This window comes from Opisthorchis viverrini (assembly GCF_000715545.1).
Source record: "Opisthorchis viverrini unplaced genomic scaffold opera_v5_71, whole genome shotgun sequence".
In the NCBI taxonomy this organism is placed as follows: domain Eukaryota; kingdom Metazoa; phylum Platyhelminthes; class Trematoda; order Opisthorchiida; family Opisthorchiidae; genus Opisthorchis; species Opisthorchis viverrini.
In genome coordinates, this window is record NW_008751727.1 from 227,254 (window position 1) to 249,070 (window position 21,817).

Here is a 21,817-nt window from a genome sequence, read left to right on the forward strand (position 1 = left end):
TGTGACCCTGCGATGAACTCAGTTAGTCAGATTGTTGAACTAAGCTCAACCTATGGACACCTTTAAACAAGAGTCCAAGCATCAGACTTCCGACTCAGATCAATTGTGCAAACAAGTCGGAAAAGGCCGCGGCACTCAGGTAGGCGGGTCACTTTCAAATGCGCTGAACCTCCTCCGGTCTATGCAATCACTTCCAGACCGTCAGGCTTAGGGGAAATTTCTCTGTTAATCTGTAAAACTCCCCCGTACATTGCAAAAAATGCACTGTAATCTGATCAACTTATAATTTTCAAAAATTAATCTCACCCTCAGCAACTCACATTCCACTTTGAAGTTGCACTGCCAAAAATCAGGTCAATTCTCGGACAGAGCTTCACCATAGATCTTTAAAGCTTTTGAAACCACTCGAGAGGGTCACAGATTTGTGAAGAAGATGTGGATATGTAATTCATATTTTTGATGGCCAGTATTGCCCGGCGTGCCGTTCACTCTAAGTAAACCGAGGTTAATTCCGCCCAAAATATGGTGTTTTCAGCAATGTGAATTCTAGGGAATTTACTCTGATCCGGTTGCACGTTTCCGTACTATGTTTGTCGCAGCTTCTTTGTTAAGTGGGTGAACCTTTAATAACTAATAATCGCCGTTTTGCATGTAATCACCAGACAAAGCAATAGAGCAAGCCCTAGCCTCTTTCAACATTCCGCGGTCTTCTTCAAACAGGAGATAATATCTACAGAATATTTGATGCAAGTAGCTAAATAACATGTGTATGCCTTGTACTAGTCAGGGGTAATGCACTGGAGGATTGACTATACGAAATTCGGCACAACAGTTTTTCCCTGAAGCCCACCATGCGCTAATATAATGACAAATAACTTGACGTATCGGGCAGAATAAAGAGGGGCGTGCACCGGTGTGGATGATTTCCATTTGCTGATATGTGCAAGTAGTCAACATATAATGCGGCGTTTCCTGATATTCGCATTTGAATTACCAAGATATCGGTATGGCCGTATATTGCCTTTCATCATGATAACCGCACGAGTCTTTGCTCACCTTGATTTCCTATCGCGACTGCTATGCCCTATATATGCATGACACTGATTGCGCTACCAACTATGCGTGATAGCCATCCAGGAGTCGAGGATGACCCTTTCACCATAACACCGTGTTGTTGCTCGCATTAGCTACTTGTAGAAACTGTCAAACCCGTACATAAGCAGCTGACTATATGGCCTCTGATGTACATGGTAGCCCAATTCGGCTGTCAGCGACGGCCCTTTACACCCATACATGCTGACGCATATGGACTAATGTTAAGTTAGCTAATGACGTCCCGAAATTATAAGTATGAGTTTGGTTATTGAGACATCATCATGGGACAGGTAGCCGGATAAATAATAGCAATATTTATTCTACAGGGCGCGCACTCAGACGAAGAAAGTCTTGTAGAACCGGGCCCACATAAAGCTATCTTCAACTGCTGATTAGTAGTGCGTTACACCTTATGGCTGATGCAAACTTCCTTTTGGGCCTCAAGAAACGGGAGATTTACGTGACTAGCAGAGTGGAATCCAGTCATCCACGCAGCTGAAGGTCAAAAAAGTGGCCGCCCAGATAAATCAGCGCGCTTTGCTTATTTCGCCGGAAAAAGGTCGTAGCCTGGCTACCACGCCAAGGTTCCGTTGTGATCGTAGATGAAGATGAAGATATTGCTAACCCACACCAAGGTTCCGTTGTGATCGTAGATGAAGATGAAGATATTGCTAACCCCTCAAAATATCGCTCTCAAGCAATGATACTAGGATTGCGCTGATTACTCACGGCTTTCGACCCACTCTTCCCTGGAGCAGAAAATACAAACGTATACGAATTTCAGGCAAACTCCGCTGGGATCCTGTTCTTTGGATCAAGCCAGCATCACGAAATAGTTTATTTGTGGACCGTTTGGCAACCACACAGGTGGGCTTTCTGAACTGGTCGGCGACTAGGCAGCAACAACAATGAATTACAAGAGCACTCATTTTCGGGCAAGCCTGAAGATCATCGTAGAACAGGTAAGGTTCATCACAATAATAATAATAATAATATTTTTCCACACTTCTGGTCGGCGACTAGGCAGCAACAACAATGAATTACAAGAGCACTCATTTTCGGGCAAGCCTGAAGATCATCGTAGAACAGGTAAGGTTCATCACAATAATAATAATAATAATATTTGTTCCACACTTGTGGGTGGCGTACCATTAGGTGTGATCATAATGTTACAATCAGAATACGAGCATGCATGATGGGATTGTGTGCACGGGAGGTAAGGAAAAAGGACAGCGTCATAGGCCGTGGGCATTGCCAGATGTAGGCGTGGCCACCACGGGCGAAGGAGACAGTTACTATGCTTTTGTAGGGAAGACTGGATCGTTAGGGTTTGAAATTGGCGGGCAAAAAACAAAACGAGAGGGCAAAACAAGAGCCTTCGTGCCTGATACGTGACAATAAGGGTGTAACGACGAAAAATGAGGAACCAGAACATCAAATCTGGGAGAGCGGCAGAGTTAGGGTCATCCAGCCGGTCAAATCGACTTAGAACCTAAAACCACCTCTGAAGTCTCATTGCCAGGGTTACAAAAAGCGCAGGTGGGGACGATGAAGTGGAGGGATTAATAAGGCGGATAGGTAATAACAGGATTCTCAGAAACATGGTGTACATTGAAATTGTAGCGACTCGTCGGTGCAGGTGTTTTGAGGTCGGGCTTATTAGTTCCTTGGAAGAACGAGATGACGCTAACGCATGAGCTGGAACATAAACTGTATATAAATTTATTAAATTTTGCTGTCTGAGATGATAAGTGATAGCGGCGATTGATGTGAATAGTCAGCAGGTACAAAAACCCACAAAATTCAAATTCTCCGCCCCTAGTCAGCCACCTGGTCCGATGCCCGGTGCACTGGAAGTCAGGTCGTCCGTCACATAGGCCGAGCTTCGGGGCCGGAAATTGTCCCCTGAATAATTCCTTGCTTATTAGCTTTTGCTGATGCACTGGGATACTGGTACTGATTAGGCTTTTTGAGCGGGCAACCAAAGGGTGGTGTCACTGGCTTGGGAACACGTTTCAGTGGTACATAATTATCCGGTAGGTTGCAAACAGGAAGCCACCGCTGGTGAATGAAGAAGAGACTCGGAAAACCACCTCCCGTTATTGCATCCTGCTGCTTTGAACGAAATGATTCCTTATTACCAAGAACAAATTTACAGAGGGAAATCATTACCTGTTCGTAGTAGTCTATGCACTTACCAGCGTGGGTGCGCTAATCGTCTGGGGACACTTGGAGGAGGTTTAAAGTACACCATCCTCAGCTTGTTAGATTCAGCACGATGTCAGCGTGTTATAAATGGACGTGTTGTCCTAAATTTGGAGGACTAGGTTTACATATTTTTCTGGTCAACCAAGTCGTAATATGGCCGTCGCTCTCCAGATTTTTTTTCGGTCAAAATGGTATGGAGTATACAGCTCGCCTTCCCATATGAACTATTCACCCTGCCTATACACCTTTTCTATGGCATACTCTAAAGTTTCTGAGCAACGCAGCAGCTTTTTCAGGCGACAGATGGCGTTTACCAGGCATCCACTAGTAATATTTTCAAAGTAGACCATCCCGGATTGTGCGCACAGGGCCCATCATGGCACACGAAGAGCCAGTGAGCCGTTGGTCAAGAGACGAATCTTCAGTCCACGCAATGCATCTTTTTCAGGTCACGGCGGAACATTTGTGCTATAAGTATGAGTATGATGTTAGTAAATAGAAAATTTACTCTATGGTTTTGTCCAACCAATCCACACGGCGGAGTATGTCTCGGCTTTTCGCCTTTCCTATGGCCTATATACACTTAGTTTATATGATCTCTACATGCTTCTTGAATTCTTTGCGCATATAAAAATATCAACATAATAATGCAGCCGGAATCCATACTATTCACATATATTTGCCGCCCATTTGTCCAAAATGAACGTCTTCACTTTATACCACTTGCCCTCTCTACCGAAGCATACTGAACGCTTTACATATAGGAGAGACCCGTTCACATTTTATAAGAATATGTATGACCGGACGATCGTTATGCTCACAATCAACGGCCAGGAAAGTGCGGGGCTCCCACCTACGAGCTATCTATGGGTCACCTTAAATAACTCGCCTAGATCCGTTAGAGATGTGTTCATCATTGACATTCGCTACATCTGAGCTGCGCTTGATTGATGCTTTCTGCAGCAATTCTCTCGAAGCATATGTGGCTGTGGTGAACTTCCCCCCACTGCAACGTCACTAGTTGTCCCGACCCTCAAAGCTTAGCCAGGATGGAAGGCATTTCATTTGACACAACAAAGACAAATTATCGCAGATCTGTAGATTAGGAAGGACCTAGCTACAAACCGCAGCTTCTCACACAACGGCGTTCCACTATTCGGCATTACCCTGTAAATTCCTCACTGGTCTTCGGTTATCAACTGGATGGGAGAAAGTCGGCCGTACAAAAATTGGTTATCCTGTGTTTCATGGTGATGAGAGATGACTGAGAGATGTTTTGGCGTCTTCTTAGACAGAGCCAAATTGGACAACCGGCGCTTCATATGCTTTTTCCCATTAGGAAATGCGTAAAATTTACTGGCTTTCTCTGATTCCGCGTCATTCGTTGGATATTCCTGACCACCTACTGAATTTGTATAACAGCGCAGAGCCAATCATCGTTGATTTTTCCTACCCCTCCCATGTACGCACTAACACCACAGAGTTACCCCATATGTATTCACCTCACGCCTTCCTAAAGTCCATGAAAAATGGAAACAAGGCAGCCGCCATAATTTCAACGACTCCTGAAGTCAGCCCCACAACCTGTTGAGACAGGGCAGGCAGCCTTCAAGATGAGTTCAGTTTTAAAATTCCAAAAAACCGAACAGATCATGGAGATGTCGAATACGAGCATACATGCAGCAAGCTACAAATTTGTACGCACAATTTTCCAACACACAACCCTTTGGAAAAGTGTATACGACGGACGGGCGCTGGTCAGAGAAACATGTGAAAGTATACCTAATATGAGTGCTTAAGGCCTTTGAAACAAAATACCAAAGTGCACTATCGAGTAAAACACAATAATTAAGTAATAGGGGCCAAACACCTAAAATATAAAACCATCCGCATTTGACCGGGACGAGCAACCAGCCGCCATTTTGGCGTTGGATTCACTGGCACACCCCCGCTTCCGCGACAACTTCTGTTGCATCCATCGAACAGACAATAGTTATTTGATGACTGGAATTGATCAAACGTCAGAACCTAGGCCAATTCCAAACAAACGACTACCATTTTGCAATATGAGACGGACCGTTTTGGGCATCAACATCCCTTGGCTAGCAACAACTTTCTTCTGGTGCCGTCTCCGAAAATTGAACGGAATGAAAAGAAAACAGGGAGAACATGGAAAAAGAAACAAACAAAATAGAATAAAAGAAATTTAAAAACAAAATGAACATAAGGTAAAGCAAAGGTATGGCAAGAACTGAAAACCTCACTCTCTCACCTTTTCTCATGACCCTCTGAGCCTTCTCCTTCACGCAAATATTTCTGCTGCACGTGCAAAACAGCAATTCCCCACTGCATATTGCGTTATCCCAAAGAGACATGTACGGGCTTCATCAGCATCAGTTGAACTGACTTTATTGCCGTCCTCAGTGAATCACGAAGGAACTGCTACCGCTCGGGATGCCCACGAAGCCACAATGCTAAACGCCTCGAACCCCTCGGCCCGCCACCTGCATTCACAAGCCCACCTTGCGGAGAGATCTTAGTCGTGCGTGGAAAAACTACAGCGCCACACCTTGGAAGCACTATGTTTTTCCTGAAGAACCTCAGCAAGCGAAATGAAACTTTTTACGCCAAAATGTTGCATTTTGTTGCATGTGCGCTCAGACCAAAATTCACCTTAATCTGCCATCATTTTCCCCATTTGTTATAATTTATGTCCTTTCGCACTTTTGTCGCTCAATCGACTTTGAACTTGCTGTATCATGTTCAGGGAATTATTTCAGCTGTGAAACTATCTCAAAGTTCCGTCGATTGTAAGTGAGTCATTATTTTCCGCAATTAGCGTTTTCTCGCTACATGAATTAACCTATACACAGTCGGTAGGGTTCCATAACCTTGACTATTCGCTTACCCAAGCAAACCATTATTGTGAATAATTTCCATAATAACACACGCCACACTTAAAAATTATATTTTGTGTAGTGGCAACCTTTAAAATATCGGAGCTTTCGGGAAAACAGTTCCATTGTGCGAATACCGAGCGCCTTCAGTTCAGTGTTTTCAGATTCCGTCACTCCGCTAGCCGCGAATAGTAACAGATCTTCAAGGCTGAGTATAAAACTCATGACCTCTAACTGGTGAGCACGCTTGCTGAAACTGCCGAACCTACTGAGTCTTGAAATGAATTGCAATGGCACCGCTCAACCTGAAAAGAATTTTTTGTTAGGTTACTGACCAGCCATTGTTAGGGCGCCAGTTATAAGTCTTAAGATGGTGGGCTCCGTTGCGGCTGTACGGTTTTTGGTTTGGTAGACATCAGTGTGTCAAACGGTTAGTTGGGCCATTACTTTGATATTTCGCTTTGTTCCTCATGGAGTTTGTATCCGTGTCTTCAGGAATAGCGTGCGCTCAGCTGATTGCACCCGACTGCTGTCGGGTATTTGCACGTGGTGCGTGTGCGCACGTTTTTCAGTGCCATGACATTTTTCCATCGTGAATTCTTTTTTACCGGTTTCTTTTAAAATTCGTCTGTTATGGATTTGATGGGTGGGGTCTCACATTCAGTGTGACCAGCTTCCCGTTTGTCTGGATCATCAGTTCAAAACTAGAACATTTCTGCATGGGGATGATACGATAATCTTTTATGTGGAAAAATGTGAGTCCAGTTCGATAGGACATAGTGTAGTCCGTAAGACGGGTTATTTTAAATTCAGCTTTCAAAGAAACGAAACCTTCGAATAGATTGCGGATGTGCTTTCGGTGCTTGCAAAAAATAACGTGCCTTGCTTGCTTCATTGGAATGAATTCTCTGGTCAAAGGTGTGGATATTAATTCTTAGCTCCGCGCCCAAAAGAATGTTCGGTCCAGTTGTTGGTGAAAAGTGGGTATGAACCGCCGCTATTAGATCCTTGGATTCCAAACCATACGGCGTCAGTAGCCTAGTACATACAAAACTTGAGGCTTAGCTTTAGCCGTTTTGGCGCCACAAGTGACGCGAATTGGCGAACGTGATCCGGGATTTTGAGATGCGAGCACTTCAAATTCCAAGGTATACAGAACTGTCCACAGGCTCCATTGCTTCTTGGATTGCAAGGGTCATGGTCAGAAACTGCACGAAGAGAACCTTGCCATGGTGTGTCTGTTAAGAGTTGAAACTAGCGGCTCGCTCCTTTGAAAAACGTAGGACACTATGACGGTCCTACGCCAACCAAAGCTGTCTTGAAGTTAGGCTTTTCAGCCAATGACTTTGGTTGAGAATTCTGGTCATTCCTGTACTCAGGTTTCGGTACCCTAGCATTGTTCAAACCCAAGCATCATCATGAACTGCACACGCGCAAGTAATTTCATGCCACATCAGTCCTTGAATGGAACCATCAGCCGTTGCTGCATATAGTTGGGCACGCACACAAAAACACATCTAGTGACGCCTCTCTTTCATCTTTTATGCATTCGCGGTTCTGTGCTCACCGTTTTTTCTGTAGGCGTCTTCCTAGACCCATCCTAATTTATTGACAGGTATGTTCGATGCCAGTCGCCGAATGCGATGGTGGTTCAGTGGTTAGAGCACGGATTTACTGATCAGAAGATTCGTGGTTCGAACACCACCCCTGCCACTCGACTTCCCCAGCATCCGGTATTCCAATCTTAAGTAACTGGCCCATGTTGAGGCATGCTTAGAAAGGCCTTGTTTTCGGTGCCTAATTCGGAGTGGCAGAATGAAATGTTAAATGTTACGAAAGGTTTGGGTCCCGTTGCTGCTTTTCGCCTTACGGAATGGGGTCCAGATGATCCTCGTGCGTTTGGTTGGAGACACTAAGCGATATGGTAGCTAACTGGTGTGACTGGCTTTCACGCTGTTGGTTTTCTATGCAAATTGACTGAGTTTTGGAGGTTTAGGCACCTGGTGTGTATGTGGTAGGCTAGCCCCATATTCTCCTCCCTTTCCCATCTCTTTCGATTGTATGTCTTTATTACAATAAATTGCCATGGTTGTACGACAGGGAAGCTCCAGTATCTTAATCTGGTGTTACTCTCAGTTTTGATTATGACTGAAGCTTGTCTTTACACTTTGAAGGTAGGTGCAAAGCATACCGAAAACTTGTATGCCAGTTGTCAGTGTATCCAACGCCGTTTGTGCTTGTGCTTCGTCTTCAAACAGGAGGACGGTGCCGTTTGCGCACTCCAGATCAACAAGGTTCTCATCAGCAGTGATTTGAACACCGAGATATTGAGGACCTTCCGGCGTTCGCATCATCATTCCATCACTGATGAGGTTGAATAAGACTGGAAAGAGTGGATATCCTCGCTGTACACCACCTTTCGTAGGCAATTTTTCGTTGAGTTCATACAGTCACGCCCCCAGACGTATATGAAAACAGGGACCAGATTATGTTCACAAACTTCTGAGGCACTCCTTGTTGATCAGGTGTGATTAAGAGCACTGACCGATCGGCGGAATCGAACACGCCCTTCAAGTCAAGGAACACCACGATTTGGGTCGTCTGTAAATATGGTCTTACTCTAGCGACGCGTTCCTGGTCTACATTTTGCTTGATGCTCACGGTTCAGTGATTCGCGTGCCACTGTACAACGATGAATCAGTGGCATCGAAAGCCTTGTTACAGTGGGAGCTAAACTGATACCCTTGTGGACACAACATTCACACCGCGAGTACTCCTTGAAATGCGCACCATTTTTGACTCAATTGTGTTGTCTGGGACGTTACCTTCTTCCCGAATAAATGCAAATACACTAGACGGACATTGGTCAAAGAATTCACCTTTCTTGAACACAGTAGATGGGATTTCGTCAGGACCAGGAGTATGATAATGCTAAGGTCCAGTCTCTTCGTGACGGACTGTTCGCGTCACTGGTTCTCCGTTGCCTTACGGTGGCTCGTGAAACACTAACTAGAGAGCAGCAAGCGGAATTCCGGCCTGGTAGGTGTTGTGTTGACCAAATCTTCATATTTCGTCAGATGCTAGAGCAACGTCATACGTATAAGCGATAAACAATTCTAGTGTTCCTGGATTTCCAGGGCACATTCAACTTGGTTGACCGGCCGTTCTTGACACGCTTGCCCACCAAGGAATGCCCCGAAATTTTGTAGACGTAATAAGCTGTTTGGATTCTCGGACTTCCGGGCGTGTGAGTATAAGGTGAGCTCTCCAAAGTCTTCTGTAAACAAAGCGGTGTCCGTCAGGGATGTCCGCTTTCCATCCTTATTTAACTTTGTGATCGATGAGCTAATGAGACGGACGCTGGAAGGTCTCCGAAACCCCGGTGTTCAAATAGCCTATGACGAAAACCTTGTCGATCTGGAGTAGGTTGACGACATCGTTCTCATCTTCGAAGAGGAGGAAAAGGCGCAAGTATTTTGGATGAACTAACCAAATTCATCCCGTCCTTTTGTATGTACTTTGCACCCACAAATTGTAAGGTCCTGCTCGTGGACATGCAGTCACTGAACACGCCACTTACAATCCAGGGAGAGGGACTGGACGTTGTAGAGTTTTACGTATCTTGGAAGTTGCATCAGTTCTGATTTTATTGTGATAGATGAGGTCAATACACGGATCTGCAAGGCTCAGTTCGCGTTTGCTAATTTGAGACGCCTATGGCGTCAAGGTGGTGTATCTGTGCATCTCAAGGAACATGTGTATCAAGCTACAGTGCGAGCTGTTTCGTTGTATGGCTGAGACTCGGCCTGTTTGAGCAGCGGAACTGAGACGTCTTCAGGTGTTCGGTAATCGTTGTCTCAAAGCCATAGCTTGTGTGGGTTGGTGTCGGTGTATCTGTAACGAGGCAGTTAGAAAGCCTGTTTTCGGTTGTGTAACGGGTACTTCCATTGAAGAATGTGTCCAGCACCAGAAGCTGCGTTGGTTGGGACATGTGCTGCGTATGCCTAACCGTCGGCTCTCGAAGAGAGTGCTGTTTTCCATGCCCAACTCAGAGTGGCGGAAGTAGAAACCTGACCAACCCTTGACCTGGTGGAGGGGTATGAAATAAACCACGAACGTTTGGGTGCTGTCTGTGCTACTCGCCTTTCAAGATGGGGACCGCGTGATCCTCACTGTGCCTGTTTGGAGACGCTACAAGATATGGCTGCCAACCGATGTCAGTGGAGATCTTGTCAGTTATTATCTAGATTGCCTGAATTTGTTTAGGTAGGCAGGCACCTCGGAATGATTGTAGTAATCCAACACTACGTCCCTCCTACGTTCAGCCTTATTCTTTTCTTCCCAATAAATCTTTCAAATAATTCATGGTTTTGCGACAGTGAAGCATCGATGTTGAACACTGGTGTCGTCGATGAAGATGAACACTATCATCAACTGAACAATCCGTAAACTTGCCATACAGTAGTTATAGCCACAACAGTTTCGTTCACCGATTATTTCTAATGATGGGTAGATAGTTGCGCCTTGGAAGCGGCAGCTCGTCTAATTAATGCGCCAATATGGGTCGCTCCGCGGGCTTTTTACTTTGGAGATTGTGAAGGGAGCTATACGGTGAAGACAGCAACTTGGATACATGAGCGCCATCCATGGCGCGACTAGGTGGTGTCTCACAATGTATCTGACCATTGATGTGTGCCATATGGCGGTCGCCAGCCATGAAGACGGTAATGGGCAACGCAACTGTGCTTGCTGGTAGTGGTTTTCACACCGCTGCCAAGTCTTCGTTTGACCTCCCCTGGCTCGTCTCTACCCCTCTTGTAGTTGTGCGAAATGGACTCCTAGAAGTCGGTCAAGTGGCATACGGAGCAGGTGACCAATTCAGAATAACCTATGGACTGTGATTAGTTCATCTATCGTGGGTGAATTTTTCCTTTCGAAAAACCATCTGGTGTCCTTCAGCAGTACTGACTTAGTGTCCCCAGCAGACTCGGGCAATGCGCTGAAGACACCGACTGTCAAAAGCTGAAAATTTCCTGACATCCTCGGCGTGCAAGGGTCAGGTTTCTGAGCCGTTTAGCAATAGGCATCACACCGCAGCATTGTAAACTCGATTCTTGCCGGATAAGCTGATGTCATCCCTACACCACAGGTAATGTAGGTTCACGAAAGCCGCTCCGGCATTCCCAATCCGGATGAGAATATCTTTGGTCACCAGGACCTGATGTAGGTGCCCAGGTAGGAAAATTCGTCAACTATCCAAATCGTCTCATCCGCAACCATAAGGTAAGGGTTCCATCCTACCCAGTCTTGTAGCAGCATTTTGCTGGTTTGAAGCGCATGCCTAAACATGAAGCAAAATTTAGATTATTCAATGTCGTCTGAGTGCTCGATATCTGTGAGCAAAAGCCCCGGAAACATTTCGAACCCACAGGCACTAAAAAAACGGAATCGTTCAGGTGCAACCCCCTTCCGGTGCCTAGCTGCCATGCCATCCGAAGGAGGCACGATGGCTGGGATACTGCCTGGTTGCCCAAGCCTAGACAAGGGAAGTCGAAAGACAGGTCGGGTTCGAGCCACGGACCTTCCGGTCAGTGAATCCACGCTCTAACCACTCGAGCCATCTCGTCCCCCACCCACAGGCATCAAAGACCGGGAGTGAATATTCTATAACCATGGCAGTTACAAAGTTGGTTAGCAAAGGCCGAAAGACAGTATTGCCTGATACCAATTTACGCAGTGAATTCAGGCGTAGACATTCACACGTCCGCGGAAGTTGGTGTACAGTGCCTTGGGGAGGGTCAAGAATGTTGCGCACTCGAATGATTGTGCCAGAAACAGAGAACGAGGATTGCCGAATGATTGGCTTTAATCTTCTATCAATTTCAGTACATCAGCTAAAACATTAGGAAACACAATTAGTTCAACGAATAGCGAGTAAAAAAATTAAACACAACGTCAGTATATAACATTCTTCCCCGCCGGAGTGATTATTGTCAGGAGAGTATAAATTAGGCTTCGCGGTTTCGAAGATTATACGGTCGAACACGCTGTTGGTCTGTGATGTACTGTAGGACATTCCCTGGAACTTCACTGGGTTGTTCTGGTGGTGCCGTTTCGCCTCCAGGAGGATCAAGCGAGCGTGATTGAGTCTCGTCTGGAGGAGCCGCTACACTTTCGATTGATTCAGTTAAATAGACATCTGATATTGTCTGTGCTTTGGGTGCCAGATATCTAAGAGAAACAGTTTCTTCCTTTCCGTTCGGGAAACGAACGCAGGCATACTGCGGGTTGCAATTAACAAGTTCCACCTCTTCCACTAACGGATCGTATTTGGAAGAACGTGTCATCCTTTTTAACAGAACGGGGCCTGGAGTCGATAACCAAGTCGGAAGAGAGGTGCCGTACGTTGACTTCCGGTGGAAGTTAAGGAATCTTTCATGTGGTGTCGTGTTAGTAGCGGTGCACAATAAGGAGCGAACAGAGTGCAAAGCATCTAGAAGCACACATTCCCACTCGGTAATGTCCCGTTGTTGGGTCTTCAACGCCAGAGTGATAGACTTCCAAAGAGTACCATTAAGCCGTTCGACTTGTCCGTTACCGCGCGGATTGTATGGGGTAGTTCGACTGGTTGCTACACCCCTGTCGTGAAGAAACGTTTGTACTTCACCTGACATGAAAGCTCCACCACGATCAGAATGGACGTATGAGGGCATTCCGAACAAAGAGAACAACTGATTAAAACACTTGATCACGGTGGATGAGGACACATCCGTACACGCGAAGGCGAATGGGAAACGAGAGTACTCGTCGATCATTGTTAGAAGGTATTTGTTGTGGGAGGTCGATGGAAGTGGGCCTTTAAAATCTATGCTGACGCGTTCAAACGGCTGTGTAGCTTTAATAAGATTGCCAAAAGGGTGATTGAGGAAACGAGGCTTCAATTCCGAACAAATACTACACTGATTTGTAATCGCCTTAACATCCTCGGTCGAAAACGGCAAATTTTTTGAGCGAACGAAATGAAGCATCCGCGTGATACCGGGGTGACATAATGTATTATGAAGATGTTTGAGATCCACCTGTGACATCGCAGATACGTAATCAGTCCGCGATAGTGCGTCAGCGGCTTTATTCTGATTACCTGGACGGTACTGGACATCGTAATGAAAACAGGACAGTTCAAGTCTCCATCTCTGGATTTTGTCGTTTTTTACTTTGCCTTTGTGTTGTTTGTCGTACATAAAGGCGACTGATCGTTGGTCCGTGACAAGTGTGAAGTGATTGCCGATCAGGTAGTGTCTCCACTTTCTCAGAGCTTCAACAATCGCGTACGCTTCTTTTTCGATTGCTGAATGATGCCGCTCACTGTGTGACAGAGTGCGTGAAAAGAAAGCTACCGGGCGCCCGTCTTGATTGAGAGTGGCCGCAATGGCTATGTCGGAAGCATCAGTTTCCACAACGAGTGGACGAGTGTAGTCTATGGTGAAAACGGCTGCCTTTTCCAAATCGTGTTTGAGCTTATTCAGTGCCGCTTGTACGCTATCTGGAATCGGGAAGATCTGATTGCGGACGATTTGATGAATCTTATCTGAGAAACATGGGATCCAGTGTGCGTAGTATGCCAGCATTCCGACCAATCTTCGTTGTGAACGGATGTCACATGGATGAGGCAACTCCCGTAGGGCTCGAAAACGTTCAGGATCCGGTTTTATCATACCATGAGATATTTCGTATCCCAGTAATAGTACTTTCGCAGTAGCTATGATGCTCTTTTTCTGGTTAAATGTAATACCGTGACGTTTTGAGGCCTCTAAGAATTTCTTCAAATTTCGATCATGTTCCTGGGCATCGCGACCACACACGGTAACATTGTCAACATATGCGAATGTATCGAGCAGATTTTCCTCGCGTATGATGTTGTCTATGGTGCGTTGAAAGCAGGCCACACCATTAGTAACTCCGAACGGAATGCGGCGAAATTGAAAGAGTTTACCACATGCCTCGAATGCAGTATATGGCTTGTCTTTGTCGAGAATGGGGATCTGGTGGTACGCACTTTGAAGGTCTAGTGTGCTAAACACCGTGTAATGGGAAACCTTCTCTACAAGTTCGTCCACCTTCGGCAGAGGATACGCATCAAGGTAAGTGAAGCGATTTATGGTTTGACTGTAATCGATGACCATGCGCTTCTTATGCCTGTCATTCGTAGTAACGAGAACCTGAGCGCGCCAAGGAGAGTTAGACGGCTCAATAATTTTGTCAGCTAGTAACTTCCGAACCTCCGTCTCGATAAATACCGTATCCGTGCGAGAGAAACGACGAGATTTAGTGGCAATTGGAGTACATCCAGGGGCGAGATTATCAAACAAAGAGGGGGCGTTAACTCTCGCTGCTTTCAATGTGCATATGGCGAATGGGGGCCGCTTACCCGTGAATGGTATGATGACACTTTGGTGTTGACTGAGGAAATCCAAGCCAAGGATGACGTCTGAACACAAATTGGATAAGAGCGAGAGTTTGACACTTTCGTATAGTGTGCTTTTGTACAGAACGGTAGCATAAAGATGACCGCTAGTAACACACGATAAGTTCGTTGAAGCCATCGAGATAGCGCTCTTAGAGGATGTTATTGTCCAACCATGCTTTAGTGCGATGTCAGAAGAAATATAACTTTCGCAACTACCAGTATCGATAAGTGCGTGAAGTGGGATATTATTCACTATAACATCAACGATTGATTTGGAAAGTCCCATGGATGAAGAGATGTTGAAAATGGATGAGACACCAGGGTTCACCGTCGATGTGATACGGCTTGAACCCAGTTTGGATCGACAAACTTTTTGGAAATGACCTTTCTTGCCGCAAGAATGACAGAAAGACTCACGAGCCGGGCATTTTGAACGAATGTGCTTACCGTTGCCACAGAAGAAGCAAGATAAGGATGTGCTTGCAATCGTGTCACTAGATTCCATCTGAGAGATAAAAGCATCACGAACAGGAGTAAGAGGTTTATCAGTTTTGATAGATGCGGCGCCACAGGGAACATGAGAAGACGAGTCGTATGAGAGTGACTGTTGTTGAGCATGTTCAAGCAGACGTGCCTCGTCAAAAGCTTGTTGAAGCTTAAGAGTGTGTTTTTCTAGTAGTCGTTGGCGAACGGAATTAGACTGCAAGCCTGTGATAAAAGCGTCTCGAATAGCCTCATCCCGATGTTCATCGGTAGAAACCGCACGAAAATTGCAGTCCTTGGCAAGGTAACGTAATTTTTGCAGGAACCCGTCGACTAATTGGCCCGGTTCTTGTTTGGTAGTAGCCAGCACGTGGCGGGAAAACACTTCATTTTTGGGTTTAATGTACATCTTTTCGAGCGTCTGGATGGCGTCTTCGTAAGTAGTACAATCACAAACATGTTGATAGACGGACGGGGAAAGGAAATTTACCAAAAGTTTTCTTAACGTTTCGTTTGGGAGTTCGATGCATGAGAGGAAGTTCGTAAACGTTTCGTGCCAATGGATCCATTGTTCTGAAGCAGAAGAGGATATCGGCGTCAATCTGGGCGAAACAATCGTTCCATTGTATTCTGATAGAATAAATTGTTGCGCACTCGAATGATTGTGCCAGAAACAGAGAACGAGGATTGCCGAATGATTGGCTTTAATCTTCTATCAATTTCAGTACATCAGCTAAAACATTAGGAAACACAATTAGCTCAACGAATAGCGAGTAAAAAAGTTAAACACAGCGTCAGTATATAACAAAGAATATATGGGGACACCTTTGCTCCATAGACACCGCCGTTGTGCCTGACGGCCCACAGAGTCAAAGGCAGCTTTCAAGTAAAGGAGGATCACCAATCTTGGTCACTGGAGGCAGTGATTTTGTTCCAAAATCCCTCGGAGGGTAAAAATGTTATCGATGCATCCCCTTGCAGAATAGAACCCAGTTCGGTTTTCACGGACCTATCTTCCGCTGTGTTCAGTCAACCTTCGAAGGATAAGACTAGAGAGCAAATTCGATGCCACAAATACCAGGCCAATGCCACAGTGGTTTTCGCGCAGCGTTTGCACGCCCTTTTTGAAGACTTGCCCCATTCTGCAGGGGCAGAATGCACCAATAAGCTTTGTTAGACGGGTCACCACGGAATCCTCGCCTTCTTTGAAGAGGGCTGAATACAAACTGTCCGTTTCTGGTGCGTTCTCGCGTTTCAGTACCGACACTCATGCTTTATTTCTTCTCTCGACAGACGGTTAAGGTTTACATTCCATTTCCTCGTATGCACTATTTCCAGAAGTTGTGTTGCAGGGGGGCAGCTAAACTGTTCGGTCCATCTTTCCAATCGATTTTTTGCGAGTGAATCTTCACTTGTTATGTCATTGACCGCTTCCTTCCTAGGGCCAGTCGGTCATATCAATTAATACAGGGCATGGCTGTTTCCGGTAGCTTTTTCTCTACATTTCTCGAGCTTTCGGTGTCCGCCAGGGCTACCGTCTTTCCTAGGACCTTGAGGGATTTGTGCGCGCCGTCATACTCGTTGCTTGCTGGTACCGATTTCCTGTCATCAGTCAAGATTAGCGATCACGACTGTATCCAGTGGTCACCTGATTCTTTAGGAGAAGACGGGTAGACAGCATTGAACGCCGCTAGTATAGCTTATTTCCCATTTTGCCATGCTTTATCCATGTGCTCACTACCACCACAGTTTTGTTTTACTGTGAAGAGTTGTTCAGCTGGTTCAGACCGATTCTGTTGGGCTGTGGTAGTTCGTCGAAGATTGGCATGCTTCTTGCCGACTTGCGAGGGCCTGAAGGGAAATGAACTGTCAGGTGCGCATGCACCATGATGTGATTGGAATTAAATTGTGTCCCAGAAGGGACAGCACTCTTGAATAGTGTCTCCCCATCGGCGGCTGGTGGCCACGTGATCCAACTGGGACGCTAGTTCATTTGTAGTTAACGGTCGCCGGGTTACGTGATGCTAACGTTTACGCCGAAAGTTCGTACCGGCCAGAAGCAGTTCATATTCAGTACACCAGGTGGCGAAGTAGGAGTGATGTTACGACCGTCACATTACGATCAAGCTGACCATCCTTTGATTACCACACTCACTGCGAGCCCCGTTTTTGAAAATGGGCAGCATCGCCCATTCTCCCCGGTTGTTTGGGGTAGTCTCCTTTGTTCCAGATGCAGACAGGCAGATCACACGCGCTGACTGAGGACTTCACCCCCATCGTTGAAGAACACAGGTGGGAGGTCAGACCAGAAGCCTGAAGACAAAATAAATCGGTCAGCCGCAGCACCCGTTCAGTGCTTAACTGTCATGCCACCAGATGGAAGCACGATGGCCGGGATATTGTCAGGTTGCCCAAGCCTAGACGGGAAATCGAGAGAGGTCTGATAGCCTGAAGACAAAATAAATCGGTCAGCCGCAGCACCCGTTCAGTGCTTAACTGTCATGCCACCAGATGGAAGCACGATGGCCGGGATATTGTCAGGTTGCCCAAGCCTAGACGGGAAATCGAGATACAGAGGTCTGATTCGAACTACGGACGTTCCGGACAATAAATTCACGCTCTAACCACCGATCCGTCTCGCCCATGGCGCTTGAGAGAACAGTCAACAGTCATTAACCTCCGAGGTCGTAGGGGCCTCCAGGTTCACCGTCCAGAGCTCTGCTTCAGCTGTGAGATCCAAATGAGTGGCAGCGGTTGGCCACGAGAATTGTTTGCACTATTCGGCTTTGCGATCGAAGTGTTTTCTATTCATGATAGTGGCGCCACTTTGATTCTTGATGGTTTCCGGGAGCTGGTTGCATGCATCCACTGGATCTTCAGACATCCCCAGTTTTCTTCCATTTTCTTAGATTTCCGTGTCCACCAGGCTTCACGGCCTGTGTGCACGCTCACTTTCACCTGGCGTCTGATGATTCGTCGTACCATATTGTTCGGGACCGGCGGTGACATTTCTCCGAGATTCAAGCAGCGCCACTGATCTATGTGATATCGTTCGGGAGGGCCTGGTAGCGCTGTGCCACAGGCAAAAAGTCCAAGCACTGAAAATATGTGGCGTTCTCGTTCCCTAATTAATTTTTATCGGACGGCGAAGCAGTAGAAAGAGACTGCAGAAGACGGTTCTGTTAAATTCATTCAACGTCGGGATCTGCGAATCTTTCAGTTGTTAAACAAATTTCCCTCACCTTACGTGGTTTTGGGGACCGAAGGGTGAAGCGGCCCCGGACGAGCGCGTGGTCGGAATCCACAAAACGAGCGGTAGGCAGTTATTGATCCCCGCCATCTGATGGCAATATGATCAAATTTTAGTTCGCAGCTGGCCGTTGTTCGAGGACACCATGTGGCCAGACGAATTCGGTTATTTCAGAAGTTAGTACTGCACGAAAACGGGCTGCGGTTAGCACATAGCTGAAGCAATTGTTCGGCCAAAACCGTTGGTAGTTGAACGCGGTTTCCAGTCCCAACGGATGGGCCTACCAGGAAAACATTTAGTGTGTGGCGGGGAGGGGAAAAAGTTTGTGAAAGCAAACTTGTTACTACAAGTCTTTTTTCGCTCACCCGCCATGCTGTACGCAGGGATTAAGGCGATTTGTTTGATTTGTCGTAAGATTATTTGTAGGTGTGCAGTCCATGGTCGTACGTGGACTGGTATGCTGCGTGGGCGCCAACACCTGAACAGGATGACGCTTACAGCTCTCGACCAAAGCCTTTGTCTCAAAAGCCCAGCTTCAAGACAGTAGTGTTTGGTGTGAAATACTTGTATGTTGCCATTTTTATGGCTCGAGTCGACACATCTATCAACCCCCAACCTGGAAGGCCAGGACTCTGTTGGTCAGACCTCTAACCATTGACCAACTTGGTATGGTGCGATTGTCGCACGGCTACCCCGAAGTATAGCTCAGTGGATCACGGGAGCTCACAAACTGTCACACCATAGTGAAGTTTATTCTGCTCATGAGGCTAGTAGTTCCGTTCCGTTTTGTAATGCAATCGTTGCTCTTCGGATTTCGACATTTACGTGTGGGATGGAAACGTCCGCCTTCACAGGAGTTTGATGGGTAAATCAATAGTGCAACACTTGTTAATTACTCTTTTTGCGTGTTCTTCAAGCAGCAGTACATCTCCAAACATGTAGTTCTAGTAGTCCTGGGTGTCTCAGCTGCATGGGAGGTGATGTGGATAAGGAATAAATATGTATTTCAATTTAGATTTCGTCATGTAAATGAAGCCAGTCTGTGCCGAAAGCCCTAGAAGCACTGTACAACGGTTTCACTTCATTGAGAATCAGAAGTGTGTATCTCAAGTTGCAAGGCGATCGGATCCTGTGGTCTTGCAGACTATTTGAAGAGTAAACCATCCAGCAACGATCGGTTGCTCAGCAGAGGTCATCTGGCATCGGTACAGGTTATAGCACCACTCGTTCTCCAATCACGGAATCCGCATCACATGGCCATGTCTTGAGTGACTCCTCAATTGACGATTTGTCGGAAGGGAAATTCGTGCAACTCGTGAATTATTCCCCCTTCTGAACTACTCCTAATTTGTTGACGATCAACACTTGACCGCATTATGTGGATTCCGTGACTGAAGCATGATTGACACTATATCCTGTGCATGCGCGACTTGGTCACTGCTGCTCAGTCAGTCGTGGTCAACTACTGGCCTGGAGAACGCGGGCTCCAACCGCTTGGCAATCCATCAGATGATGATTCCCAGTAAGGACAAAACAACTGTGTAGTACTTCTCTGCTTTTTGTCAAAGACTGTCTTCACCTACAGGACGAGATCTCGATTAAGAACGCCCTAGTCTCTTACCGTCACCAAACTATTTTTATTGCTGGTCGTTATTAAGTGCACATATAGACCCCATCTTTTGATACTGATCGGGATTTTATTTCTTCCTCCAGGTGATTGGCTGTGACCTGTTCCATACAGTCTTTCAGCTTTATATGGAAGGATCTACTCAGGTGGCGGACAGCCCCGAGGAGTTTGCGCTTTATGCGGCCACGACTACCGGTGCTCCCGAGTCAGAGGAATTCTTGAGATGTCCTTTATGTAATCAGAGCGCGTTGTCCCGCTCAGCCCTTGTCTGCCATTTGGCTGATGAGCACAAGGAGCGTTTGGTTGCTGTTTGCAAGATTTGTGGTCAATATTTTCCATCTGACAAGATCCGGCTCCACGTTCTTCGTTGCAAGGGCTCCCACATTTGCCCCTATTGTCATTCGACGTTTGCCCGGCTATCCTATTTGCAACGTCATGTATCTCGGCAACACTCTTCTTTCACGCGTCCGATATGTGATATGTGCGGAAAAAGCTTTTCTAGTACCGGTGCTTTATCTATACACAAACGTACTCATAATGGTAGGTATATGTTTTAAGGTTCCGCCTAACCACTTCTATCACAGCCGAACTCCCCCATTCGTGTAAGCTGTGTGGTGCCCTGTTTTCCCAAAGTTGTCATGTTAAATTTCATTTGGATTCTCATCATGCTTACCTGGAGTTGAGCAACAAACCAAAACCATTCAGATGTGACACCTGTGGACGAGGTTTTCTGTTTGCTTGCAGTCTACAAAACCACCGAAAACAACATACTGCTCAGCCATACAGTGAGTAATAATACTAATTACATTTCGTTTTGAAAGGGTTTTCTTGCACCGTTTGCGGTCGCAAGTTTCGTTTCCTTAGTGAATTGGAACGCCATCATGCATCCCACCTGCAGAAGCCAGTCTATTCGTGTTCATTCTGTCAGCAACTGTTCAGGCGTCTCAGTTTGCTTAAAGCACATATGTTACGTCACACGGATCCCGGGTTTCTCACGTGCTATATCTGTCTGCGAACTTATGCTTCCCGTACGTATCTGATCGAACATATGGAAAAACATCGAGTGGACGGACAAGCCTCCTCTACTACAAGTTTTGACTCGGAATCAGCACCTGATCTCGATCTGGGGGCATTGACTGAAGATTGTGGTATCACTGCCCCTGATAGTGTCTTGTTTGATGAGGTATGTTCCTTTGTTAGTTTGGTCCCTTACTTTGGTTTAGATGCTTCTGGAGAAGTGTGGTGACCCGCTCTATCACCCATCCACTCCGCCTAATGTGAATCTGTTGCATGAAGTTTTGTATGGAACAGCAAGCAGCGGCGACGGGACTGTTGGTGATTGCGCGCCCCCAGAAAAAGATATCTGATGCGAGTTGTCAGTTAGCATTACTTTTTGGAGCAAATTGGTGGGGACAACCAACCACGCACTAGCTCACTAGTCTTCCCCATCTCCCCTCTATTCGGCACGTCTATTGCTTTCATTCAACATGCCGTTCTTCACCTCCGGTCTGATGTTTACACTTGGTTTTCTCAATCGTGTTATTATTGTTATTATTCTGCCACCACATGCAACTTGTTGATGATGGCTTTTGACTTTAATTTACGTGATTGGCACTCACATCCGCTTATACAGTATGAATCGCGAGACAACATTGACTATGGCAACCACAACAGTGAAAACAATAAGCAATCACAACCACTCCATTGCATTTTAGCTTTTCCAGGTCTTTCGAGTATGATACTTGTCTTTCCGATTTTCGCTACCGAAACTCCACCCCCCCCCCCCGCCC

The 21,817-nt window shown here is 46.2% G+C and overlaps 1 protein-coding gene across 1 annotated transcript; it reads left to right on the forward strand.

The window, feature by feature from the left end:
• Nucleotides 1–20,128: 20,128 nt before the first annotated feature.
• T265_04347 (hypothetical protein) lies at nucleotides 20,129–21,394 on the forward strand (the record flags this gene model as incomplete). The annotated part of the gene is made up of 4 exons (XM_009169068.1): nucleotides 20,129–20,567; nucleotides 20,612–20,812; nucleotides 20,849–21,210; nucleotides 21,251–21,394. The coding sequence occupies 4 exons, from the start codon at nucleotides 20,156–20,158 to the stop codon at nucleotides 21,392–21,394; spliced, it is 1,119 nt and encodes a 372-aa protein (XP_009167332.1).
• Nucleotides 21,395–21,817: the final 423 nt, after the last annotated feature.